At 39.7% G+C, this 27,228-nt stretch overlaps 1 protein-coding gene across 24 annotated transcripts in view; it reads left to right on the top strand.

Annotated features, from left to right (window-relative positions):
* Huwe1 (HECT, UBA and WWE domain containing E3 ubiquitin protein ligase 1) overlaps positions 1 to 27,228 on the top strand; it is a 137,365-nt gene that overhangs the window by 94,568 nt on the left and 15,569 nt on the right. For 16 of the 24 annotated variants that reach the window (XM_029473129.2, XM_029473136.2, XM_029473120.2 and 13 more), the window contains 25 exons: positions 1,682 to 1,877; positions 2,777 to 2,944; positions 4,384 to 4,529; positions 5,000 to 5,066; positions 6,266 to 6,483; positions 8,679 to 8,890; positions 9,273 to 9,455; positions 11,754 to 11,926; positions 12,277 to 12,425; positions 13,275 to 13,350; positions 14,187 to 14,285; positions 14,873 to 15,006; positions 15,198 to 15,366; positions 16,643 to 16,871; positions 17,324 to 17,502; positions 17,772 to 17,861; positions 18,013 to 18,167; positions 20,123 to 20,168; positions 22,049 to 22,336; positions 23,506 to 23,761; positions 23,966 to 24,096; positions 24,744 to 24,958; positions 25,037 to 25,325; positions 25,470 to 25,572; positions 26,294 to 26,840. In XM_029473129.2, the coding sequence (XP_029328989.1) occupies positions 1,682 to 1,877; positions 2,777 to 2,944; positions 4,384 to 4,529; positions 5,000 to 5,066; positions 6,266 to 6,483; positions 8,679 to 8,890; positions 9,273 to 9,455; positions 11,754 to 11,926; positions 12,277 to 12,425; positions 13,275 to 13,350; positions 14,187 to 14,285; positions 14,873 to 15,006; positions 15,198 to 15,366; positions 16,643 to 16,871; positions 17,324 to 17,502; positions 17,772 to 17,861; positions 18,013 to 18,167; positions 20,123 to 20,168; positions 22,049 to 22,336; positions 23,506 to 23,761; positions 23,966 to 24,096; positions 24,744 to 24,958; positions 25,037 to 25,325; positions 25,470 to 25,572; positions 26,294 to 26,840 (4,518 nt within the window). The remainder of the gene's footprint in view (positions 1 to 1,681; positions 1,878 to 2,776; positions 2,945 to 4,383; positions 4,530 to 4,999; positions 5,067 to 6,265; positions 6,484 to 8,678; positions 8,891 to 9,272; positions 9,456 to 11,753; positions 11,927 to 12,276; positions 12,426 to 13,274; positions 13,351 to 14,186; positions 14,286 to 14,872; positions 15,007 to 15,197; positions 15,367 to 16,642; positions 16,872 to 17,323; positions 17,503 to 17,771; positions 17,862 to 18,012; positions 18,168 to 20,122; positions 20,169 to 22,048; positions 22,337 to 23,505; positions 23,762 to 23,965; positions 24,097 to 24,743; positions 24,959 to 25,036; positions 25,326 to 25,469; positions 25,573 to 26,293; positions 26,841 to 27,228) is intronic. The other 8 variants (XM_085837964.1, XM_085837962.1, XM_085837959.1 and 5 more) reach the window with 3 other exon arrangements.

The raw sequence follows: 27,228 nt of genomic DNA, 5'->3' as shown, positions 1-27,228 counted from the left end.
TTAAGAGATAAATATCATAATCAGCAAATCTTTTTACCTCCTAAATACCTTTGCTGAATTCTTATTCTTCTTACTAAATCTTTTTCAGTAATCATATAAATATTAGTAGGTTTCACTCTCTTTCTTGGAACATTAGAATTTTTTTATTCTTCATTCAAGATGGTTTTGCATCACGTGTCCAAAATCACGAGACTTAGAGCTGTTTAAAACAGCATATTTGAGGTCAGTGGGGGAAGAAATAGTTACATATAGACAGAATTTGGGCTTTCAAAAACCCAAATGTGCCGGGCGGTGGTGGCGCACGCCTTTAATCCTAGCACTTGGGAGGCAGAGGCAGGCAGATTTCTGAGTTCGAGGACAGCCAGGGCTACTCAGAGAAACCCTGTCTCAAAAAACCCAAATGTTTAAAAAGCTAAGATTATGTACAAAACATGATTGAATGAAGGGAATCTTTGAAAGACTTAAGTATTAAATTGAAGCAGACAATAACAGGAACAAAAGAAGATAAGTAGCAAAAGGCATGATTGGTTGGTAAGGCTACATCATTGTAGGACAGTTTCATGGTGCAGAGTAAGAGAACCTTCTAGAAATTGGGTTTTTTAAAACTTACTGTCTTGGTGGTACATGCCTTTAACCCCAGTACTCAGGAGGCAGAGACAGGCAGATTTCTGAGTTCAAGGCCAGCCTGGTCTACAGGGTGAGTTCCAGGACAGCCAGGCCTATACAGAGAAACCCTGTCTCGAAAAACCAAAAAAAAAAAAAAAAAAAAAAAAACCACGTGTTTCCACATGATATAGTCTAGGTTTAAGACCAGTTTAGCTGTTTAAGCTGTTGCAGTAGTTTGGCTAAATTTCACTACAAAGAAGCAACTGCACCAAATCTGAAAATTTGTTGGTATGTATGTGCAAAAAAGTACAGTGCCCTCAAAGTCCAATAGATCTCCTGGAACTGGAGTTGTAGCTAAGTAGCCTGTTCATCTTAGGTTCTGGGAACTGAATTTAGTGTCTCTGCAACTGTACACACTCTTTCCATTACTCATCTACATATTCTATAGCTAAAGATTTGCCTCATGATAAATATCAGCTATATAAAAATGCATATACAAAAGTCTTTAATATTGTTTATAATATCAAGAAAATACAAGTCTAATATCAAAGAGTAGACAACTGTGTAAAGTATAAATCATGGCTTTACATATAAAGCAAAACTTCTGTATTTTAAATTAAGAAATATAACTGGCTAGATAAGCCAGATCTTCTAACGATTATAATATGCTATACTAGATAACATGAATAGTTTGTTAAAATACAATATCCCCAAAAGATTATATATTTTTAAAGGTTTTTAATCGCAGGATACTATACATAAATTTGATAGCTCTTTTAGCTGTCATCTCAAAGTGATGATTGACTAAATAAAGCATGAAGAAATTGTTCTATTATGTTAAATATAATTGAACTATTATAGCTTAAAATCACAACATTTGCGGAGTCTAGAGCCTACACTTAAATGTGGAAACTATATGGCATGTGTGATCAGATGCACCTCAATAACATTCATGTAAGAATTTAGTTTTGAAATCTTTTATGACTTGTATATGAGACTTATTTTAATTTTAAAGGGTCTTGAAGAACAAGAGTATCTTTCTCTTATTACTTAAATTGACAATGCTTTTTACTAGGTTGTTCGCTCAGCAGCTACAAGTGGAGCTGGAAGTACTACATCTGGTGTTGTATCTGGCAGCCTCGGTTCTCGGGAAATCAACTATATCCTTCGAGTCCTTGGACCAGCTGCCTGCCGCAATCCAGACATATTCACAGAAGTAGCCAATTGCTGTATCCGCATTGCCCTTCCAGCCCCTCGAGGCTCAGGAACTGGTCAGTTTCATTTGCTACTATTCTTTCAGAAAATTCTCTTTAGGCAGATATTGAGACATTGGTTGAGCATTTGACTCAGTAAATTCTGTATGTAATTCCCAGTAATTTCTCTTGGCCTTACTGCAGCTCCCAAGGATTCACTCACTCTAGTCTTTACCTACAAAGCATTCATCTTGATGTGACAATAAAAGTTAAATAACTGCAGTTGGTTTCTCTATAGTGTGATCATTGAAAAACAATTGTTTGTTTGGGTGACAGAATCCAGTGAAAAGTTTACAGTGCTACCTGTATTCTTAACCAAAAGTTAATGCCTTTATTTCATTGAGGAAGTAATTACATTAGTATCAAATTATGGAAATATTTTACTGAACAGCTAGCCTAAACCCATGGTAAACACGAATTGAAAGGAAAAATAAAAGTATCTCAGAAGAGAACGGTCACTTCTACTTGGATTGGATTCTGGATCCATTTCTAGGAGACTTGGGGGATATATGAAGTTTCTCAGAAGTTCATACAGACATTTACAAAATTGTTAGATTGTTTATTGAAATATAAAAACATTTCACCAGGCAATGGTGGCGCATGCCTTTAATCCCAGCACTCGGGAGGCAGAGGCAGGCGGATTTCTGAGTTCGAGGCCAGCCTGGCCTACAGAGTGAGTTCCAGGACAGCCAGAGCTACACAGAGAAACCCTGTCTTGAAAAACTTTAAAAAAACAAAACAAAATTTGTTTATAGTTTATAAAAGGTAGATTTCTTAAATAAAAGACTTGAACTTAATTTTTAAAGAATTATTTCTCCTGCTTTTATGTACTACACAATCCTTGTTCTGGGTACTTTCTTGTTGATAGTGAATACCAGTGTTCTATTGTCTGACTTTACTGTTTGATTTTGGCCTAGCTTCAGATGACGAATTTGAGAATCTTAGAATTAAAGGTCCTAATGCTGTACAGCTGGTAAAGACAACACCTTTGAAACCTTCATCTCTGCCTGTCATTCCTGATACTATAAAGGAAGTTATCTATGATATGTTGAATGCTTTGGCTGCATACCATGCTCCAGAGGAAGGTATGTATCTGCAATTGGTGTTCTGAAGGCTATATTATCTTGCATGGGTCATTTCAGCTAGCACATGGCTTAGTAAGCATTATACCCACAGTCCTGGGATCAAAAAGTGAATATGTTAGGGATGACATAAATGGCCCAGAAGGTAAGAACACCTTGTAGAAAACCAGTTTCCCAGCATTCACATCAGCCAACCTCAACCACTTCTGACTCTAGATTCAGAGGGTCCAATACCCTGGGCACTGCAGTCACCTGCACACAGATGTACATGCACAAACACACATACATAAAATTAAATCATTAAAAAACAATTATGACAAATAATATACACCCGAAGAGACTTACTTAGTATAAAATACAAGAGGTATGAGAATAATGGTGAGTCCTTAAGATAATGTGCGTAAATCTTTTCTGATAATGGATCTTGAATGATATTGATGAAGAGTTTACCAAGTGTCTGTTGTTTGAGAAAATAATATACCATAAACAGAAAGGTGAGACCAAAAGTTCTTGGTATTTGTTCACACAGCATTGTGTGAACAAATACCAAATTTTTTCTAAAGATATATTTACTATATATGTAAGTACACTGTGGCTGTCTTCAAACACTCCAGAAGAGGATGTCAGATCTCATTACAGATGGTTGTGAGCCACTATGTGGTTGCTGGGAATTGAACTCAGGACCTCTGGAAGAGCAGTCAGTGCTCTTAACCACTGAACCATCTCTCCAGCTTCCCAATTTTTTTTTTATTCTTTTATACCCAAAAGCAAAAAGTATATTATTAGTGTGACATGGCTTCCTTTTCAGGCCTCCATCCTAATCCTCCTTTACATGTGAGTGGTTGGAAAATTATATTTGAATTGCTTCGAACCCAAGGTTCTAATCCAGCCATGCTTTTAAGTTTTTAAGTTCATTTCACTAATTAAGTTTAATTAGTGAAATGAACAGTGATCATAATAACTGTAGAAAAATGTGAGACTTTCATTTGGTATTATTCATCTTTACAATATTCTGATCCTTTCCTCCTATCTCAGTATCATTACTGCATCTACTGCTCTAATTGATGTACCTATTGACTGGCCTCATATTATACAAGCCTTTTGCATATTGACAGTTTAAAAATGTAAGACTAATGAACTGCTTTGGTCATAAGACTAATTAATGTTGGAATAACAACCATGCTCTGTCAGTAATGATAGGCATACATTTTGAGAAATGCGTTAACTGATGTGTAAGCATTATAAAGGTCATTTGCTCAAAACTAAATTGGTGGTGTACCATGCTATAAACATAGGTTATGTTGTATATACCAATAGTTTTGTTGGTTCTACAACATAATTATTGCACTGGTACTCTTAAATGCAGCCCTATGAACATTGTGCTAATGTTGCACAATTAAAGGACCATATTTTAATTTAGATGTTTGTTTATATTTTTCTAGCAGACAAATCTGACCCTAAACCTGGGGGAACGACCCAAGAGGTTGGCCAGCTCCTACAAGACATGGGTGATGATGTATACCAGCAGTACCGGTCACTTACTCGTCAGAGCAGTGACTTTGATACACAGTCAGGTTTTTCCTTAAATGTAAGTGAATTTCAGCTGTCCTATATTTTCCTTCTCTTTCCACTGCTCCTACTTTCTCAGTATCTTGGGTTATCCTAAGGAAGCTTTAAAAGTATAAATTTTGTCAGTATGATGGTTCACACCTTTAATTGATCCCAGCATTCAGACGAAAGCAGGTTTTTGTGAGTTCAAAACCACCTTGGATTACATACTGAGACCCTGTTTAGAAAAAGTATTAATTTTAATATATGTGTAAATTATTTATTGCAGAAAAGTAAGGTATATTTGACATTTTTACTTTTGATTTGATTTTGTTTTTTGTTTTTGTTTTTTTCTTTACTTGACTATTCTGGAAACTGATAGCTTCCTATAGATTATAGGGAGAATGTGGTTGAAAGATGAACTAAGAAGAATCTGTAGCATTCTCAGACATTACTTGTAAAAGGAGTCATAACACCTGTATTCCTCACAGCTCACATGTATTCTTTCAGAGTCAGGTTTTTGCTGCAGATGGTGCCCCTGCTGAAACTTCCACAACTGGAGCCTCCCAAGGAGAGGGTAATAATTTGCCTTTCTTTATTATTTGTTGCGAAGAACACTTAAAGAAACTGGTTGTCTCTGCACTAGAGTAGACTAATAGATATCAGTGTCATATTTACATTTGTTTACTTGTCTAAGTGATTTCTAAGGGCTGTGCCTAATCTTCTGTAGATATAGGCTGCTGAAGTTAATAGAACTGTAATTTCCATTAACTTGTTAATGTTGCTATAATGATGTCCTTTGGTTGTACTATTTGTACTAGTCCATATATATATATAGTCCTTTTGTTTGACTCCCATGCGCTGGCTTGCATAGAGTGTTTGTGCCATTGACATGATTATAGTGATACACTTTTTGTAATTGATTCCTTTAATAGGGCTTTAAAAATAAAATTTAGGAGACTCTTCGGTTAATATACTAGTTCCAAGAGATTAAAAGGTGAGAAAGTAAGCTATCTTACCTTCTACAGGACCTGAGTTCAGTTCTTAAAAGTCACATGTCACTTACAACCAACCACTCATTGAAATAATGGCTTCTTCGGAAGCTTGGGTTTTAATGATTAAGAGCTCTAAGCCATAGTTGTTCTTGCAGAGTACCTGAATTCTTTTCCCAACACTATTTCTGGTGGCTCACAGATTTTTGGGGCATCTTTGTTCATACACATATCCACATACAATTAAAAATAATATCAATAGGATAATTGCTAAGTTATTTTACTGGCCTTGCTGACTAACAGCATATTAGTCAAAGAAAACTGTCTTTGCCCTTAGTATGCCTCCCTACAGCTTAAGAATTTTGTCTAATGAGGGAGACGACAACAATTGTAACTAATGGAATGAACATATACTTCCACGAGATAGAGAGAGCAATATTTCCATGTATCTAGATGGCACTTGAGTTGAATTACATAGTGTGTAGTAGGCAAGTGTGTGGAATCAAAAGAAAGGAGATGGATATTTAAAGAATTACTAACTATAATTCATTATTTCTAGGACATGAAATTGCATAATCATCAGGAAATAGTGGGTGCCTGGATGTTTGGTCCAAGCCTTCCTACTATGTCTTATCCATATTTATCATCTTTGTCATTTAACTACAGTGGTAATTAGTGATTTGTACAAGCGGCCTAAAATGGAGAAATACTGTCTTCATTCTACTTGTGGCTTGATTTTTAATGTTATTCCAGTGTAAAATTGAGTGTTTACCTGTTTTCTCAGGAGCTTCAACTCCAGAGGAGACTCGAGAAGGGAAGAAAGATAAAGAAGGGGACCGGACATCTGAGGAAGGCAAGCAGAAAAGCAAGGGCAGCAAACCTTTAATGCCTACCTCTACTATCCTTCGTCTTCTGGCAGAGTTGGTGAGGTCCTATGTTGGTATTGCTACCCTGATTGCAAACTACAGCTATACTGTGGGCCAGTCTGAGCTGATCAAAGAGGTAATATTTACAGTTTTTTCTTTCTTTGATATTTGGGTTATATCCTAGACTGTGTTGGAAACTATAATACTCATTGAAAGGAAAGCTAGTCTTTTCACCATGATGTGAAGCAATCAGAGTAACTGCAAGGAAACAGTTAATGAAATCTTTTGTATCTTGTTTGGCTTGACAAATTTTTAAATTCTTTTTTATTTGAGTCATTTTTCTGTTTGTCACTAACACTGTAGTATTGCTATGTAAATTATACAGATGCATATCTCTTTGGTGATACAGGCTTAAGAATATTATTGCTGAGCTCTAGAACATGAATTTATATAGCTTTAACAGATGCTACCTGAAGTTTACCAGAGTGTATATTCTAGTAGTTTTATGAGAGTTCTGATTGTCTCACCTTATGCCATCACATATTTCATTTTATTTTTTCCAATTGGTTTGTTAGTAGTTTTGTGGTTAGGATTTGCATTTTCTTGTTGGCCATATTTTCATGTTTTTTGGTTATTGAAAAAGGGTTGGTTGGTTGGTTGGTGGGTGGGTGGGTGAGACTCTTTTGTTGGCCTTAAATTCCTGGGCCCATCCTCAGCCACTCTCAAGAATAGCTGGAACTATTCTTGAATGCCAGTTAACACTTGGCTTCAAGTGTTTCATTAGATTCCTTATACATTGTATATGTGAGCCCTTTTTGTCATACATACATTCAACTTGTATATACTTGGTTTCATATCAAAGTTTATATTCATATGTTTTATTCCTAATTTATGGAACAAAACATTTAACTATGAATGTATTGAGTATCTTGCTTATTATATATCCAAACATATTACAGGTGTGGCTAGGTGGTTTATAAATACCATTGATATGACAACTCCACTTCAGAGTTATTAGTAGAAGTATCTCCTTAGAGTTAGGAGATAAGATTCAGAGATACAAGTGAGGGCACACTGTATAGGGCCAGAATGAAAATTGAAAAACCTTGTCTTTGATTCTAAGCTAAGTGCTTGTTGTGTGGTTACATTGAAATTCTTCTCATATTGTACTAATATGATATATATGACATTACTAAGATTCAAGAAGTTTTAGCTTTGTATTTCATTGAGGTTGAGTTTATCCAGTTCTCTAATCTCTAGAGTCCTGAAGTATACTCTATTGATAAAAATGTGACATAAAATCATTATTAAAAAGTGTGAGTTGAGTGACATTTTAAATGTTGTACAGCTATAACTTCTTACTCCCAAAATCTGCCTGAAAAATAGAACCTAATTCTTTTCCTATAAAAATCAGAGCAGAAATTATAGAGTAAGAGAAGGCTCCATCTTCCTTGTTAGACCTTTTTGCAATTTTTAGGTAATTCTATATTTCATTCAGCTCCCAGTTTTCAGTACAGGGTCTCAGGCACATTGCAAGTGTCAAAAGGAATTATAGAATACAAAAATGGATGTTTGAATCCTCTACCCTTGACTAAATTCTTAGTGCAAGCTACTTTTCTTTAGGTCTCAGATTATTCTCCTCTCAAGTGTAGAAAATGCTTGATTTACTTCACTCTATTTTATTGGCTTGTTATAATCAACTCCATTAAAGTCACTCAAATACATGGGCTGGAAATATAGCTCAGTGGTTAAGAGCACTAGCTGCTCTTCTAGAGGTTCTGAGAGGTCAATTCTCAGCAACCACATGGTGGCTCACAACCATCTGTATTGAGATCCCAATGCCCTCCTCTGGTGTGTCTGAAGACAGCAACAGTGCGCTCACATAAATAAAATAAATATCTGTTGTTGTTAAGAATACAATGTTGTTAGCTCTCTCCCGGATTCCCAGCCTCAGATTTTTTATTATTAAGATACACCAAGTATTGTTACCTGTGGTGGTATGGTGGCACATCTTTAATCCTAGCACTAGGGAGACTTAGTGGCCACAGTCGTCTATATAACAAGTTCCAAGACAGCCAGAGCTATACTGTGTGAGAGGCCACATCTCAAAGATAAAAAGTAGAAAGCAACATGACAATCCCATGACTGTCTGTGCCATGTGGTAAGAAATAGATGGGATCTGGAAGCTTTATAAAGCCTCTTAAAGATTTCTAATTGGTTCACTACTTACCTAGCTTGTACCTTGGATGACTTGAAAGAAAAAGTTCCTACTTTGCTATGGTGTGGATAAATTGCACTTGTGAGTAAATGTCACAATTAATGACTTTTCAGGACTGCAGTGTGCTAGCTTTTGTCCTGGACCACCTCCTCCCTCACACCCAGAATGCAGAAGACAAGGATACACCTGCCCTGGCCCGTCTGTTCCTTGCAAGTCTGGCTGCTGCGGGGAGTGGCACAGATGCCCAAGTGGCCCTAGTGAATGAAGTGAAAGCAGCCCTGGGACGGGCGCTTGCTATGGCTGAGAGTACAGAGAAGCATGCCAGGTAAAAGCCCATATCTGGCCTAGTACTGATAAGCAAGAGCATCTTTTACTCCATGGTCCAGGGAGTTCCTTGAACTTGAACAAGAGTTGTGTTCACACCAACAGTGTACATAGAATGTCTGGTACCCATGGTCAATTGAAGTAGATATTGCAACTTAGAAAAATCAAAGGGTTTTTCGCTATATTCGGACACAATATTGAGGAGATTTTAAATTTTCTGTAGTAAACAAAGTCTACTAACTAGAAAGGGAATTCTCTGTGTAGATATTATTTCCAGAAGAAAATGCAAAAGGCATAAGAGAATTATCTAAGGCATTATAGTAAAGACATCTTTTACAAATGGGCTGTATTCACTTGACAGAGGTATCAAACTTCTCTCCCAGACTTCAGGCAGTGATGTGTATCATCAGTACTATCATGGAATCCTGTCCCTCCACCTCCAGCTTCTACAGTAGTGCTACAGCCAAGACTCAGCATAATGGCATGAACAACATCATTCGGCTGTTCCTGAAGAAGGGACTAGTCAATGACCTGGCCAGAGTCCCTCACAGCCTAGACCTGTCCAGGTAAAGTAATGCCCTGCGGTTGATGAGGAATCAGCTGCTCTTGTAAGAAAGCATCAGATGTAAGTGGAAAATTATGTCTATACTAAAAGTGGATAGATTTTAGTTGGTTTTAATGTTATTCTTGATACTTTCTGAAATGATGACTGCTTTTCTACAAAAGTCTTGCCTTCTAGATTTGGTGCAGTTGCTGCCTTGCAGTGTAATTTAGCCAAACTACTGCAACAACTTAAACCTGTCTTAAACCCAGACTATATCATGTGGAAACACAGGGTTGGTTTTTTGTATTTGTTTGTTTTGGGGTTTTTTTGTTTTTGTTTTTTTCGAGACAGGGTTTCTCTGTATAGCCCTGGCTGTCCTGGAACTCAACTTTGTAGACCAGGCTGGCCTCGAACTCAGAAATCGGCCTGCCTCTGCCTCCTGAGTGCTTGGATTAAAGGCGTGTACCACCACACCCCTGGCCACAGGGTTTTTTTCACCTACCATTAGTAATCCTTGTTAAGATTGACTACTAAGCTGGAACCTACAATCTCAGCAGTTGTTTTGTCTTAGCCTTCCAACCAAGTACTAAAATTTCATGTATACACATATCATGCACAGCTAACATACTAATTTTTTTTAAGTGTCTAAATTCTTCAAACTCAGGTTAAGCTCAATAATAACACTTATTAACAGCACTCACTAACACTACCATTTTTTTAAGCTTCCAAACTCAAGTCATTTAATGGTATAAGTCTATAGTTACATCTTGGTAACACTTTTGTTCCATATGTGTTTTGCTTCTCTGGAGCTCAGTTCTTAGAAATTAATTTTTTAAAACATACTATTTAACTCCAAATACTAAGCAAATATTTCCTAAAGATGAAACATTTATACCCTAAAAGCTTGCTATATAATGCTTAATAATCTTATTCTCTCTGATCTATATTCACATGTTCCCAGTTATTTTAATTATGCCTTCAACAGCCTTGGGAGTGTGTTTTGATTCAGGATCCAAATGAAGATTGTGCATGACATTTTGTTGTCAAAAAGCCTGTTTCTCTAGGCAGCACTATATCTTAATTTGTAGAGTTTTAGGTAGTATGCATGATGCCCTGGATTTGATCCCCAATGTTGCATAAATCAAGGTTGGTGGCGAATAGCACACAGAAGGCAGAAGAAAAGGGACCAAGAATTCAAGGCCCACCTGGAGCTGCATAAAACACTGTCTCAAAAAAAAAAAAAAAAAACTATTGCTTTTCTTTGCACTTTTGACAATGCTGAAGAATTCAGGGTAAATGTGTTAGGGATGATTGCCTGAGTCTATATGTGATTTCCCCATTATGTGAATAATCCAAGTTAAACATTTTAAGGAAAAAAAAAAAACAATAATAATATGATATTTACTCTTCCCATCACTTATGAAGACATGTGGGTCAACTAGCCTTCAATGATTAAACAATCCTTTTATATCCCTTTCACTATAAGTTCATTCAATATCTATCATGCCTATAGTCCTTTCTCATCAGTGTTCTTGTTACTTAAACAGTTCATATTCCTTTAATTTTTTTGAAAGCTTTCTGATATAATGATATCCCAAGCTCATTTGTGATGTCCATGAGCTTTGGTTCACTTTAGTGTTGGTTGGTATCAGAGATTGTAGTCAGATCTACAGGATCCACAGGACCTCTCTAGTTTCAGTGGTGCCCAACGTAGCCTCATGTTACATCTCTACCTGCAGGTACTATGATATTTTCACTGAACTCTATAAATCCTACATTTTGTAGACTTAAAAGTGGTCATTGCGTTTTTAAAGACTAAAATAGGTGTGTGGTAGCATACACCTATAATCCCAGTACTTGGAATTTGGAAGGAGAATCAGAAGTTCACTGTCTTCATAGAGACTTTGACTAGCCTGAGCTGTAACTACATGAGGCTGTCCCAAAAAAGAATTAAAGACAAAATAAAGGGGTTTGAAGATGTTTTTGTTTGGTTAATTATTTGGAATGTGTCTGGTTTTTTTTTTCTTTTCTTTTCTTTTCTTTTCCTTGATAATCTAAGAAGTATTTTGGTATTTGTAGTCATCCAGAATTTATTCTGGCTTCTACTCAAGGATTTCTCATGTGCTTGTCATAGCTTCATGAAATATGACATTGACTTAACTTTTGCTTTACTGGGTTTTATTCTTAAAATTAATGGAAAGTTGAAGATTCTAGACTTTGTGCCCTTTTCTCTCTTAGCTTCCCTTATAAGAACCTGTATGCTTAGGAAATTGGCATCTAGTATTTCTATCCTTAGTTCTTGTATCTTTCTTTATCTCAGTCCCAATATGGCCAACACAGTCAATGCTGCTCTAAAACCCTTGGAAACACTTTCCCGGATTGTAAACCAGCCCAGTAGCCTTTTTGGCAGCAAGAGTGCTTCTAGCAAGAACAAGTCTGAGCAGGATGCTCAAGGAGCTTCTCAGGACTCCAGTAGCCATCAGCAAGATCCAGGTAGGGAATCAGAATGAATGGACTGCAAAACTGGATGGGTGGGAGTTGTTGCTTGTGGAATTAAACTGTTCTAGCTTATTGTTGTTTACCTGGGAACTTGCTGGTCTTGCAGATATCTGTCATAATGGTGTGGAAATCTGTCCCACAAGGAATTCTTCCTTCATATTGCAGCTTTGTTTGGCTATCCTCACATGCAGCCAAGTCTTTTTCTTCATCACACATTCATTTATATTTATACTCTGAGAATTTGTAAATTTGCCTAAAGACAAGTCACTGTGTTCATGCTTGCCTCATGATGCCCAGCATAGAAACACCTTTTGATTATTGTGCTGGTTGGTTGATTGTTTCAGGCGAGCCTGGGGAGGCAGAAGTGCAGGAGGAGGATCATGATGTCACTCAGACAGAGGTGGCAGATGGGGATATCATGGATGGGGAGGCTGAAACCGACTCAGTGGTGATTGCTGGGCAGCCTGAGGTGCTCAGTTCACAAGAGATGCAGGTAGGGAGGCAGATCATTCCAACTTTCTTCTGTTGCGGCACTGAACCAAACTCCCAAGTGTTGTGGGTGGGTGAGTACTTTAGATCTTGCCTCAATGTGGTCTTCAGAGGAGCACAGAATGTGTAACAAATGTGTTTAAATTGTTTTAGTTAAAATGGGGCTGGGGGCAGAGCCCTTTGGGTACGGTGTCTTTGATTTACTTTGCTCTGATCATTATTGAAAGTTACTTAGCGCCATCTTATGCCAAGCCACCAGATCTCACTAGAGTATTTAAATACCAGTCTTCTAAGGATTTTAAGGAAAGCATGGTAATTTGGTAGCAGTGGGTAAGAAATTGTGCCTGTATGTAGCCGAGGATGGCCTAGTAGGCCATCAATGGAAGGAGAGGTCCTTGGTCTTGCAAAGATTATATGCCCCAATACAGGGGAATGCCAGGGCCAGGAAGTGGGAGTAGGTGGGTTGGGGAGCAGGGTGGGGGGGGGTATAGGGGACTTTCAGAGAGGAAACTAGGAAAGGGGACAGCATTTGAAATGTAAATGAAAAAAAATGTAAATAATTGTGCCTGTGAACCTTAGCTGCTGGCTCTAATGTGATCTGCATGTATTCCTAGACAGTGTTAAAGACTAACCTGGTATTTGTTGACCAGGATAAAGACAGTGTGAGCGTGTATTTATTGGAAGCATGTGGTAGGCTCTGTGTTAATAGCACCAATTATGTGGTTTCTGTGTAACATCCTATCACATATTATAGAAATATATGCTCCCTTGCTGGCTTTATAAAAGGGTTTCCGTGCTAGCACAATGATAGACTTGTTGTGTGCATCTATATGTATGTTCTCTTTCTCTCCAGGTTGAGAATGAACTGGAGGACCTGATAGATGAGTTGCTTGAGAGGGATGGCGGATCTGGGAACAGTACAATTATAGGTGAGAGCCCCAGAACTGAGTAAAGCCTCTTCCTTTGTCTCAGTCTCTCTTGGGAGGACCATTTTTCTCATCATCTGCTTGCTCAGCTCTGCCTAAGGGCTCATAGCCAGCCTAGATTGCTGCTTGTCTTGATGTTGATGATCTTAACAGAAAAGAAATTAACAAGTTGTTTATAGGCCTGTAACAGGTCTGAAGTGTTGTATATCGGGTGGTGGTGGGGGTAACCATCAGTATAGATGATAACATCAGGCACACCAAAAGAGTGTTTATTCATGGAGGCCTAGAAGAGGCTGTAGGATGAGAAAATGCTTTTCTTTCAGTTCTTCAATGAAGTCCAGGGGCTTTTTGCCTTTGTGTCTTAAAATGTAAAAAAGAGTGGTCATTCCTTAAGGATGGCCCCTTTTAAGTCTCAAATGGAAAATGACAAAGGTAAACAAACCAGCTGCCACCTCACTGTGAAGGTGTTTATATTTTTATTTTACTGGTCAAGAAAACCAAAGGATAAACGGAAGTAGGCATGTATTCTTAAAAGATACAAAGCTTTCTCACATCCATCGTACTCTGTGATTGCACAATTAGTGAGATTGGCAAGACAGATGTGATCGTTCCATTTTACAGATGAGGAAACTGAGACTCAGACAGGTAAAGTGACTGGCCAAGCTCATCTAGATAGTTGACAGCAGAGAATCGAGGTATTCTCCCTCATCGGAAAAAGAAAAAGGAGGAAAAAAACCAAACGTGGATATCTATTAGGTGTACATAGCTACTTAGACGCACCCAGTCTGGAAAGGGAAGTCCTCTGTTGTTCAGTGAAGGCTCTGCTCTGTAACCTTCAGTGAGCAGAAGTGGAGAGGATGAATCACAAGAGGACGTGCTGATGGATGAAGCTCCTTCCAACCTCAGCCAAGCTTCCACCTTGCAGGCCAACCGAGAAGGTGAGAGTGCCGAGGCCAAAAAGGCCTCCCTTCTTGCCCTGCACGTCTGACAGACACTACACTAGGGTTTTCCTGGAGGCAGCTGCCCACATGTGCAGAATAAGGAAGCATCTGTCTGCATGCGCTGACATACACCATCCACTTTATCCTCAGCCAGTTTTTCAAATAACGTTTTACTACTGCTTGCCCAAAGTTTGTCACTTCTTACTTGGTTCGCTTTCTTCTCACCCACCTGCTGTCATCGCTCCAGATTCCCTCTTATCAACAGGATGCAGTCACTAGCAAAATAGGACTGGAAAGGCAAGGGGACACCAACAGACTTGGTCAAGCCCTACATCATGGCTCCTCAAGCACCTCCCTGGAGCCAGCTTCCACATTTCAGCAACCCTGCTCAGCGTGTCGATGCATTAATTGGCACTCTCAGGAAATCTGGGCTGGCTCACTAAGTCTGTACACCACCCTAGATCTGATTCTTCCTCTCTTAGAGTCAGATACCCCATCGCCTTCCCACTCAGTCTGCCGGCCTGCACAGTGGCCTGTTTTCTAGCTACTCAGTATAGTCCTCCAATGTGCTCCCTTTGTTTTAGATTCCATGAATATCCTGGACCCTGAGGATGAGGAGGAACATACTCAGGAAGAGGACAGCAGTGGCAGTAACGAGGATGAGGATGATAGTCAGGATGAAGAGGAGGAGGAGGAGGAAGATGAGGAAGATGATCAGGTGAGGGGGGACTGTGTTTGGGTTGGTTCAGATGACCTCTTCCATGGGAGCACAGAACTACAGAAAAACGGACAATCTGGGTTACTAGCTAGCCTCGTCGCCTCCCTCCCTCATGTGCTCATGTGGCCATGACACCAAGCTTCAGAAAACACTTACCTCCAGCAATTCTCCATCTCGTATTTTCCCTTAAGGAGGATGATGAAGGTGAAGAAGGAGATGAAGATGATGACGACGATGGTTCTGAGATGGAATTGGATGAGGATTACCCTGATATGAACGCTTCTCCCTTGGTCCGATTTGAGCGCTTTGACCGGGAGGATGATCTCATCATTGAGTTTGACAACATGTTCTCCAGTGCTAGTAAGATACAGGGGCTCAGCTGGGTTTTTACCTATTGATTCTTATACCCTTCTCTAGGGTAAACCAAGCAGAACTAAAGCAGCCATCAATCTGATAGAGGACACCACTTCTTTTACTGTCTTGGCATCCCGGGTCAAGGGATGTCTGAATCCATCTCTCTGGATAGCATACATATCCTTGCAAGAAGGAATCGGAGGAGGCTGCTCTTACTATCTCCACCTCAGTAAACAGGGAGCTCTTAGAGCCTGGACAACTTGATGTTTTGCTTGATTGAGAAAAATGAGACCAAGTCTGACTACATGAGGCACCTGAATCACACTGCAGTGACAGGGCAATCAATAATCTTTAATTTGTAACGCTGGATCTCAAAGGTTTGGATGGACATCGCTGAGCCTGGCATTAGGGAGTGGATTTTATATATTCACTGTTCATCATGGATGGAACTGATCGGGAGAGAAAATGAATCTCTCCACTCCTTTTCTATCAACATCAACGTTCCTTTGTAGCGACGAGTTCTTAGCCTCAAGCTGTCTTCATGGGACAGGTCTTACCTCAAATCACAAGCATAATATAGCTGAAAACACTTTAACAGTTTTGGTCTGTTGTCTTGGCCATAATCTTTTACCTCTGAGCCTCAGTTTGTCACCTGTAAATGAAAAGCATGAAGAGAAAAACAAAATGAGCAGTAGATAATTTTCAAGATACCTTCTATGATACTCTTAGAATTTTTGCGGTTTTCGTCAACCTTCCTTATATTTGAGCCTTTGTCCATTCAACAAAATGAATGAATATCTGAGATGTGCCTACCAGTCCTTGGTACTGGGGATAAGGTGGTAAAGAAAAACAGGAGTTTTTACCCTCTATAGTAACTTATGGTCTGTAAGGAATTATAAGTAAGAAGACACCACATTTAGTATGCTAATGCACAGAGTAAAGGTATATCTAACCTGACCTGTTAGACTTTAGAAGTAACATCTTGGACTGAGAACAAGGTGAGGAAGGGAAGCAGAGTCTTCTAGGCCAAGGGGCCAGCATCTGAAGTGCCTAGAGACATCACTGTTGTCTTGAAAGTGGGCTGGGAAAAGGTAGGATTACATTGAGGTGGTGGCATAACCTATGGTTGTATCAGATCCTGGATTAGGTGTGGGAATGAGGGAGAAAGGAAAAAGATCACATTTCCATGTGAGCAAGGCCCAGGAGACATGGTTCTACACATAAACAGCCATGGAAGAAATTTATTTTTGGCACTGACCCCTTTTGCATATTTTCCTTGCAGCAGACATTCCCCCATCCCCAGGAAATATCCCTACCACCCACCCATTGATGGTACGCCATGCAGATCACAGTTCCCTGACACTGGGCAGTGGTTCTTCCACAACTCGTCTTACCCAGGGCATCGGTCGCAGTCAAAGGACCCTCAGACAGCTTACTGCCAATACAGGCCATACCATTCATGTTCACTACCCTGGGAATCGCCAGCCTAACCCTCCTCTTATACTCCAGAGGTGAGTTTGTGTTGAAGCAGAATCAATTAGAAGTTGGATTCAATGAAGCTCTTAAGAATTATAACTGAACTTCCACATTATCTTGGCCATAAGGATAAACAGTCCCTCATAAATAAGGTTGTGTGACCCATAGTAAGTGAAACAATTTTAAAATGAAAGAGTGAATATAAGTGCCTTATAAAGGTATACAGCAAAGGCATTAATACCTAACATGGTACCTAGCATATCAAAGCTTCCTAGTGTTCAAGGAACTAACTAAAGAATAATATGCAGTTCAATCTCGAAGTTATCAAACTGACATGCTAATAAGAATGGTAGTAAAGGTTTAGGTGCAGTATGATTAAAATCTACCCATAATCCTATAAATTTACTAGATGTACATGCTCAATCTCATGGTTAACAGGCTTCTGTGGACTTAAAAGTGAAAGTGGTACCTTACCATTACCCTACAGGTTGCTTGGTCCCTCTGCAGCTGCTGACATTCTTCAGCTGAGCAGCAGCCTTCCCTTACAAAGCCGAGGCCGGGCCCGCCTCCTAGTGGGCAATGATGACGTCCATATCATCGCCAGGTCTGATGACGAGCTGCTGGATGACTTTTTTCATGACCAGAGTACAGCCACTAGCCAAGCAGGCAAGTTTATTCAGTAAGAGGGACGATAGAGTTCTTTGATTCTTCTTCAGTCCTAAGAAGAATAGTCTCTTTCCTGGAGAAACTAAATTTTATAGGAGCTAAAACCACTTGGTGACTTAGCCAAGGACAACAACTCTATTGCCTCTGGGTATCTGTTATGTAGCAAAACTTGTGGCAGACCATGGGTTCTTTTAGGTAGATAATGCAGTTTTTAGGTCAATCAACACTACATAAAGCCAAGAATTTCACTTCATTTTGTTCTCTTATAGGAACCCTGTCCAGCATCCCAACAGCTCTAACCCGATGGACAGAGGAATGCAAAGTTCTTGATGCTGAGAGTATGCATGACTGTGTTTCAGGTCTGTGACAACTTGAATATCAGGGTAGTAATGAGCCTTCCAGCTAGAATGAGTATGCAGAGAGTTGTTTTTGATTCTCTGGCTGTTAACTCTGCCTCTCTACTTCTCAACCTTTCCAAAGTAGCCTCTGATTTTTACCTTTTTCTTGTAGTGGTTAAAGTACCCATTGTCAATCACCTGGAATTCTTGAGAGATGAGGAGCTAGAAGAGAGAAGGGAGAAACGCAGGAAACAATTGGCTGAGGAAGAAACAAAAATAATAGACAAAGGCAAAGAAGACAAGGAGAACAGAGATCAGAGTGCACAGGTGAGGTGACTCCAAAAGACTTAAGAGATGCAGCATTTTGTATTTATTATGGTTTTGCCCTGCTCATAGTACTAAGCTACTAGAAAATTCTAGAACATTACATTGAACATGGAAGATTGTTCATTTCCAGATTGACCATTTACTCATCTGGTTTTTAGGCAAAAAGAAAAAAAAAGTCAAACCCAGAGGTAAATTATTTATTTCTCCACTACCTTACTGGGGAAATGTGAACCTTATACAGTAGTCCTACTTTGTAAACTCTTTTTGCGGCCTAAAGGTAGACCCTCACTCAGCCCACATTCTTGGTTCTCACTTCTATTTCACAGTGGACTTCCAGAAAATTTTCCCACCTGAAATCTATTACCATACAACTAATGTATATACATAAAAGCTAATAGAAACACACAAAAAGAATGGAAGGCTATAGTATGTCCCACTCAGCTATTAGGATATTGGGTCATTTTTTTCTTTATTTGCATACCAATCAAAGCTTACCCTCCCTCCTCTCCTCCCAGTCCCTTCCCCCTTTCCTTACCCCTTTCTCCTTCAGAAAACAGGAGGCTGCCAATGGATATCAACCCACCTTGGTATATCAAATTGCAGTAGGACTAGATGCATCTTCTGTTGAGGTTAGATAAGGCAACCCAAAGGCAGACAACAGAGTAAGGAACAGCCCCTGCTTCTCCCACAAGACCAAGCTGTATATCTGTTAGATATGTGGAGGGACCTAGTTTCAGCCCCTCTGGGCCCAGGTTATTTGATTCTGTAGGTTTTCTTGTGGTATCTTTGACCTATCTGGCTCCTTATTAGGTAAATTAAAAATAATGAGGAGCTGGAGATAACCACAGTTTCGTTCCCACCAATGTAACAGCTTAAAACTAACTTCAAGCTGAGCATGGTGGCACATGCCTTTAATCCCAGCACTTGGGAGGCAGAGTCAGGCCTGGTCTCTAGAGTGAGTTCCAGGACATCCAGGGCTATACAGAGAAACCCTGTCTCGGGGTGGGGGTGGGGGGGTGGAATAACTCCAGTTCCCTGGAGTTTGTTTGCAGCCTAAACAAAACAAAACAAAACAAAACAAAAAATCCCCACAAACACCAGGTTCAGTTCAGAGAGCTCTTACCACAAAACAATAAGGCAAAGAAAAATACTAAAATGTACTGGGATTGAATCAGTGGTAATGTGCTTGCTCTATATAAGCCAAACCCACATACTTATATGTAGGCACATACTCATACACATGCAAAGAAATGGGGGGTGCATTAATATTGAGGGTATAGCTTAGTGATAGGGCACTCTTCCGGTCTGTACAAGTCCAGGTTTGATTCCTAACATGCTAAAATTAGTGCAGACACATTGAGGTATTTGTTTATAATAACAGGCTTGCTCTAACAAATACTTTTATATAAAACTTTGCCTTAAAAACAGTAACATTGTATATGACTAAAAGCTAAAATGGACATTGGATTATAGCTCAGTGGCATGTGCATGGTTTGACCCAAAGCAATACCCCAAAACAAAGCTAGAGTGGAAAAAATAATAAACCCAAAGAAGGGAAATAGGTGGAGCTAAGAGTTTCCTGTCTCACAATTGTGCTTATTTCTAATGTGTTCTTTTTTTTCTTTCATTGTTCATTTCCTGCTCACTCCCATACTTTTGTCTTTATGTAACCTAGTGCAATCTTTCTAGTGTGTTGCTAGAGGTAAAAACTAGGACCTCACACATGGTAAACTTTTGAACTCTCCAGCTGGCCTGTATTCCCCAAGTCCTCTCCAAAGCTGTTGAACATTAGATTAGTGTATGTAAAGGAATTGGATAATATTTTGTATTCTGAAATGCCCACATGGCCAGGCCACTGAATTCCTTGGTAGTCTAGGTAAGAAATAATGACTCTCATATTTGATCTTTCTTGTGTGCTAGTAAACGTCTCCCAATAGTCTCTCTTCTCTTTGCAGTGTACTGTATCTAAGACAAATGACTCCACTGAACAGAATGTCTCAGGTAACCCTCCCTCCCTTCCACTCTTGCTAATTAATCAATGGATTCTTTCTAAATAGCTGGCCACATGGGCTGAAGACAGACACTGGTGCTCTGTGGGATGAGGTAGTAGATTGTATAGTTTTAGGGTCATACCCCATCTTGGAGATAACTATACAGTCTACTGTCTTTCCCACGGTGGTACACTTCCCATCCAACTAGCCCTGTTCAAGTTCCTGTTATGGTTATGTTGTGTTTCAGTCTGATATGTACACAGGCCATTTATCTTGTTCTTTTGCCCAACAAACTCGGCATGTACATCTTTGAGGTACATACTTTTGTATGGCAGTTCATTAGAACACCTGGTGGAAGTGGTTCTCAGTTGCCAGTCCTCAATGAAAATTAACACAGGGAAGTCTAGTGTGTGTTTTAGAGCTAGATTTATTCCATTCAAAAGACTTTTATATTTGGAAGTTATATTCTCCTAGATCTTGGATAACAAAATATTGTTACTAAATTATTGGGTTGTTTTTTTTTTTTTTTTCTTACAAAACCAAAAGTAATACCTAGTTTAGTCCTTTTCATTCTTAATCTAAAATCTTAGTGGTCTATGGAATTTAAAAGTTTTAAGAACATTGTCTTTTAAAAGTGGAGTTTGGGGATCATAGCTTTGTGGGATATATGTACATAAATATTACATATATATACTTCTTATTCCTTCTAATCACCTTAACAATGGTCAGTAACCATTTTTGTCATTGGTCAATGTGGTATCATGCTTGCCTCATGTCTATTCAGAACTTTCTTCTGCCCTTGTATTGGGACACTTGTTTTACCAAAGCCTACATAATATTTTAAAAGCACTGAAAAGAGAATAGCTGTCCCGGTGCTCTTAATATCTAGCAAAAGTATATGAAAGAGTCTATGCTACAAGGTAAAGTGGCCTTTTGCCTACTGCCCTTATTAGACACATCTGCACATGCTGGGGTGAGGTAGTAAGTTGTATTGTTGTGGGGTAGGGATTTTAGGCCCCAGTAAGAAGATAACTATACAACTTACTACTTTCCTTGGTGTGTGGCATATTCACATTAAGTCTTGGCAGTATTGACTCCATTAGAGAAAAGCTGTAAATGTTTATTCAGGAAACAGGAATATAATAAAGGAAGGTGGAAGGGAACAGATGATAGAGTGAGGCAAATAATGTTAAATGACTTGCCCATATATTAGAACATATTAACTGATTATTTTACCATTGAGTATAAACTGGACATTCTTCTACTCTTTGATTCTATGATAACTTCATTTACTAATAGTAGAATATGAATATGAAGAATATGAATGGAATTTTTTTAATAAGAAGCAAGGCATGTTGGTTCATACTTTTGCAATTCTAAAACTTAATAGGCAGAGGCAAGAAAAGCAAACATTTGAGGACAGACTTGGCTTTAGCGTGAGCTCAGTGTTAGCCTAGGCTGCATGAGACCCTGTCTGTAAACAACAGCAGGAATGTAGAATTATGAATAAATTCTGACCATTTCTTGTTCCAAGTAGATCGGGAAAGTAAGGATCTATAAGCTTTTAGGAGATTTTTTTTTTTTCTGGGTAGCCTTGCCCTATTCTATGTTAGGCAACTGTTCCCTTCTACCTGGAACATAGAAAAGATTGTATTCTCTAGATCATCAGAGTCCTATCTCTGGTGTTGAGATATAGGTAGTATTATTATTTAGCCCTCATTATTATGATATGCCATCCAAGAACTGTTTCTGGGAACAGATTGATTTGAGAAAGATTTTCATGGCTTTTATTTGAATGGGTCCTTACCAGGCTGCATGTGCTGATTGGATTCTTCCCATGGTCATTTGCTAAGTTCCCCTTAACCTCGAATATCATTCTTTCCAATAAAGATGGGACTCCTATGCCTGACAGCTATCCAACAACCCCCTCTTCAACGGATGCACCTACATCTGAGTCCAAGGAAACACTTGGTACCCTACAACCCTCCCAGCAACAGCCAGCACTTCCACCCCCACCATCCTTAGGAGAGATTCCTCAGGAACTACAGTCCCCTGCTGAGGAAGTGGCAAACTCTACACAGCTATTGATGCCTATAGAGTTGGAGGAATTAGGTCCCACAAGACCAAGTGGAGAAGCAGAAACAACTCAAATGGAATTGTCTCCAGCTCCCACCATAAGTGAGTAGAATGTCATCTTTAAAAGGGCATAAAAAAGAAAAGAATTGCAATCTTTGTAACTTTTCTCTGCTTTCTCACTTTAAAGAATTAGGAGCTCAGAATCCTCAGTTTACACTCCAGCTTTCTTAGTAGTAGCTGAGATTTCTTCTTTGTGTCCTCAGTCAATTATTGTTGTATATCTTAATGATAAGTATTAGGCGTGCCATAATTTATCTACGCAATACTCATTTCTGAACTATCATGTCAGGTTTGTTATTTAACTTCTTTGAAAATAATTTTTCAGAGTTGGTGGTACCTTCATTCATAAACTGAAATTCTATATCATTCAGTTTTTCTATCATTTACATACCTACTGCTCACTTATTTAAAATAGTGCATCAAAACTTTCAACAAAATACTTTTTTTTAACAAGGCAAACTGAAACTGACTTCACTACACCATAATTTCTATGCTGTGGCCTGGAGAGATTTTTTTTAAAGATGTCAGTTTTGTTTGTTTTTGTCAGGGACTGTCACAATTTCTTTTCCTGTTGCTGATAAGTTATTTTAAGGGAAGAAGGATTTATTTTACTCACAGTTTGAGGTTATATTCTGTCATAGCAGGAAGAGTCACAGCAGAAACTTGAGGGAGCTGGTCACATATCATTATGCATAAAACAATGAATACATGCATGCTTCTCAGTGCCCCTTCTCCAGTTAAACAGCCCAGGGTCCCTGGGAGTGCTACCACCCACAGTGTTAATTCCCAAATGATGTTTTCAAAGGCCCATGTCCTAGGCAATATTAGATTTGGTCAAGTTGATGATCACAACATAACCATCACGAGACAGTAACCATTACAAGAGCCTTTTTTATTTAGATAACTAACTGGGACCACTAGCATGTTTGTGTAACTGGTACCTGCAGGAAACATGAGAGTAACAAAATCCCTACTTCAGATATCTAGGGACATTGTAGATATGTGTAGAACAAACGTGTGGTACATAGAAAAGTCTTAAGGAACTTGAGGGCAGTTGAGATGGAAGAGTTGGCAATAGATAATCAAGTGGTAGATGAGTGAAAAGTCTGTATTAACTGTTACAAAAGGAAACAATCCTACCAAAGGCTTTGCCTGTTATATAACCTTGATTCAAAGTAGCCATCTAATTTCTCACTCTTACTTCCTTCTAGCCTCTCTTTCCCCAGAGAGAGCTGAAGATTCAGATGCATTAACAGCTGTCAGCAGTCAGCTGGAAGGTTCTCCCATGGACACCAGCAGCCTGGCTTCCTGTACGTTAGAAGAGGCTGTGGGTGACACTCCAGCAGCTGGCAGTTCTGAGCAGCCCACAGCAGGTAGCTCCACTCCTGGGGATGCCCCATCAGTTGTGGCAGAAGTGCAGGGCAGACCTGATGTATCAAGAGAATCCAACCAGCCACCTGAGGACAGGTAAGTACTATACAGCCAAGAGGAGATTAGGAATGTATTAGAAGTTATTTCAAGTTAAACACAGTTAAAGGCATGCTTGTTGCACTGTGATTGATGTGTTCTATCTGAGATGGGTATTAGGAATGTTTTTGTTGTTTGGTTTGTGCTTGCTTTTTATGGGAAAACTGTATAAAGAACAACCTAAGGATGATTTCTTTCCCTTAGCTCGCCCCCTGCATCCTCGGAGAGTTCTTCCACTAGAGATTCTGCTGTGGCCATCTCTGGAGCAGATTCTCGTGGAATTCTCGAAGAGCCACTACCTTCAACAAGCAGTGAAGAAGAAGATCCCCTTGCTGGTAAGTCCATGCGTGCCATAATGATTGCTTGGACAGACATAACCCTCCAAACACTTTCCTCCAGGTAGGTGTGTGAGTCGGGGGTGGGGGTTGTTGAAGATAGACTAACAATAAGAGGATGCAGGTGTTGTGTAATGGAATGAGTTCAGGCTTGGAAGTCAGGTTAGCCTTAGCTCACTCATTTTCTACTTAAAATAGGACCATTATATTTAATATCTCTAATCCTCATTGACAGACACTATGTTAGTCAGTTTTCCATTGCTGAATCAAATGTCTGAAATACCAACTTTTAAAAGAAACGATAAGCTTAGCTCACAGTTACAGAGTTTTCAGTCTTTGGTCAGTTGTTTCTTGGTCTCTGTAGTAAGAGACTACTATATAATGGTGGCCACACACAATCTACATGAAAGTCTTTATAAAGGTTGACTTGACAGTGTACACCACTAATGAACTTTTTTAATTTATTTGAGCTGTTGAACTATTTGAAGCTTAGGAAGATGGGTTGTGGCTCTTCTCCATATCTTTGCAAGCAATGGAAACACAAAAGGCTGATTTTTCTCAACCCATGATTTGTGTTTCTTCTCTCTGAGTATACCTTTGAACATCCATGAAGATGTAAGTTCCTTTACATCTTACAATCTCTTTAGGTATCAGTCTCCCTGAAGGTGTGGATCCCTCCTTTCTGGCTGCTCTCCCTGATGATATTCGTCGGGAAGTTCTACAGAACCAGCTGGGCATACGTCCACCAACCCGAAGTACTCCCTCCTCAAATAGCTCAGCTCCTGCAGTAGTGGGGAACCCTGGTGTAACTGAAGTGAGCCCTGAGTTCCTGGCTGCCCTACCTCCAGCCATTCAAGAGGAAGTATGTAAGCGGGAACATGGTGAGAACAGTTTTAGCTTGAAAAGAGCTATACTCTTACTGATTTCTTTTCTTCTATAGGTGCTAGCACAGCAGAGAGCTGAACAGCAGCGACGGGAACTGGCTCAGAATGCGAGCTCAGACACCCCCATGGACCCTGTGACCTTCATTCAGACTCTGCCCTCAGATCTGCGCCGTAGTGTCCTAGAGGATATGGAAGACAGTGTGTTAGCTGTGATGCCACCTGACATTGCAGCTGAGGCTCAAGCTCTAAGACGAGAACAAGAAGCCCGGCAGCGGCAGCTCATGCATGAGCGTCTTTTTGGACACAGTAGTACTTCTGCACTCTCTGCCATTCTCCGAAGCCCAGGTACACAGGGAGGCAAGTGGGAGGGCTCTGGAATATCTTGCTTGGCCTTGTTTTTTAATTAGCCTCCTTTACTACCTGTTATGTTGCTTGAACCCAGTTTCTCCTCACTTCACCAAATTTAGTTTCCTTTTTCTTTTCTTGTAGCTTTTACCAGTCGCCTGAGTGGCAACCGTGGGGTCCAGTATACTCGCCTTGCTGTACAGAGGGGTGGCACCTTCCAGATGGGGGGTAGCAGCAGCCATAATAGGTACCCTTGTCTTTTTTTTTAAACCTCACTATACTACCTTCTAAGTCCCTTAATTTTGTAAGTAGAGAAGCTAAAAGATTTTGTGGCAGCCAGGATGACTCATTTCCTTGAAATGAGTAGATAAGCAAAATCTGTTTAAATTCCAAGTGCCACAGCTCAAAAAGGCAGGCTAGCAGCAGGTACTAGTTATGGTTTTAACAAAATAGAAAGTGAAGGCCTGTTTGGCCTTAGGACTACAACAGATATGCTACAGAAATAGGGGAGGAGTTACTTGTTGACTAACTAGGATGAAGCACGGTAGATTTAACATTCTAAAACAATTATAGAAGAGATCAGTCCTTATAAAAGAATGGCAGCTCCTTAATCTAGAAAAGGCAAAAAACAAGCTGTGGGTCATGGACCTTAGATTTTCATCACTTAGTAAATGATAAAAATATGAATCTCTGCTCTCTTCTCAGTAGTCATGTAATAAAGAGCAAATTATCTGATTTGTTTGAGCTTTTTTCACTCGGTCTCAATAATGCTGTACAACATCCTTCAGGGAAAGAAGTTGTAAAGTACCTGGTATATGATAGATACACAATAGACTTGTTGCTGTGGATTATTTTGTCTTCTTTTACAGTCTTCCTGGGATTATCCCACTCGTTCTTCTCTCATGTACCTCATATACTGATCCTAGTGCTTTAGCTAGTGTTACCCAGAAACCATGCTCTGTTTCCAGGCCTTCTGGCAGTAATGTGGACACACTCCTCCGCCTCCGAGGACGACTCCTTCTAGACCATGAAGCCCTGTCTTGCCTCTTGGTCCTACTTTTTGTGGATGAGCCAAAGCTCAATACTAGCCGTCTACACCGAGTACTGAGAAATCTCTGCTATCATGCCCAGACCCGCCACTGGGTCATCCGCAGCCTCCTGTCCATTTTGCAGCGCAGCAGTGAGAGTGAGTTGTGCATTGAGACACCCAAGCTCTCCACAAGTGAAGAAAGGGGCAAGAAATCAAGCAAGAGCTGTGCATCAAGCAGTCATGAGAACCGTCCCCTGGATCTGCTCCACAAGATGGAGTCCAAAAGTTCCAATCAGCTCTCCTGGCTCTCAGTATCAATGGATGCTGCTTTAGGCTGTAGGACTAACATATTCCAGATTCAACGTTCTGGAGGGCGTAAACATACAGAGAAGCATGCAAGCAGTGGTTCCACTGTCCACATCCACCCCCAGGCTGCTCCTGTTGTCTGCAGACATGTTTTGGATACACTCATTCAGTTGGCCAAGGTAAGGAGCTTGAAGGAATCCTTGACCCCAGGGCTTTCTGGGCATCAACACCTTGGGTGAGATCTGGACAGTAAAGGGCTAACAGATCTCTTTGTTGATTTATTTTATATTGTGCATTTGCTGTTTCTGTGAAATTGTCCAATAAATAACTTCGTGGAGTTTTATCTCTGTTCTTTACAATTTTTAATGTACTATCTTGGTCATCGAAACAACTGTTTACACTCTATGATTCTTGTTTTACAGATAAAGAAGCTGAGATTCAGAACACTTTAATGGCTTTGTCATTTGACTAGAAAGTGACAAGCCCAGTATTTTTTGAATAATAAACAGTGCTACTATGTACTGGGGGCCCACCTGTACTAGGGACCAGGCAAAATTTAATACCAAC

The sequence above is a fragment of the Mus caroli genome, unplaced genomic scaffold (genome assembly GCF_978045245.1).
Source record: "Mus caroli unplaced genomic scaffold, Mus_caroli_1 scaffold_5, whole genome shotgun sequence".
In the NCBI taxonomy this organism is placed as follows: domain Eukaryota; kingdom Metazoa; phylum Chordata; class Mammalia; order Rodentia; family Muridae; genus Mus; species Mus caroli.
This window is presented reverse-complemented; position numbering and strand designations above follow the sequence as displayed.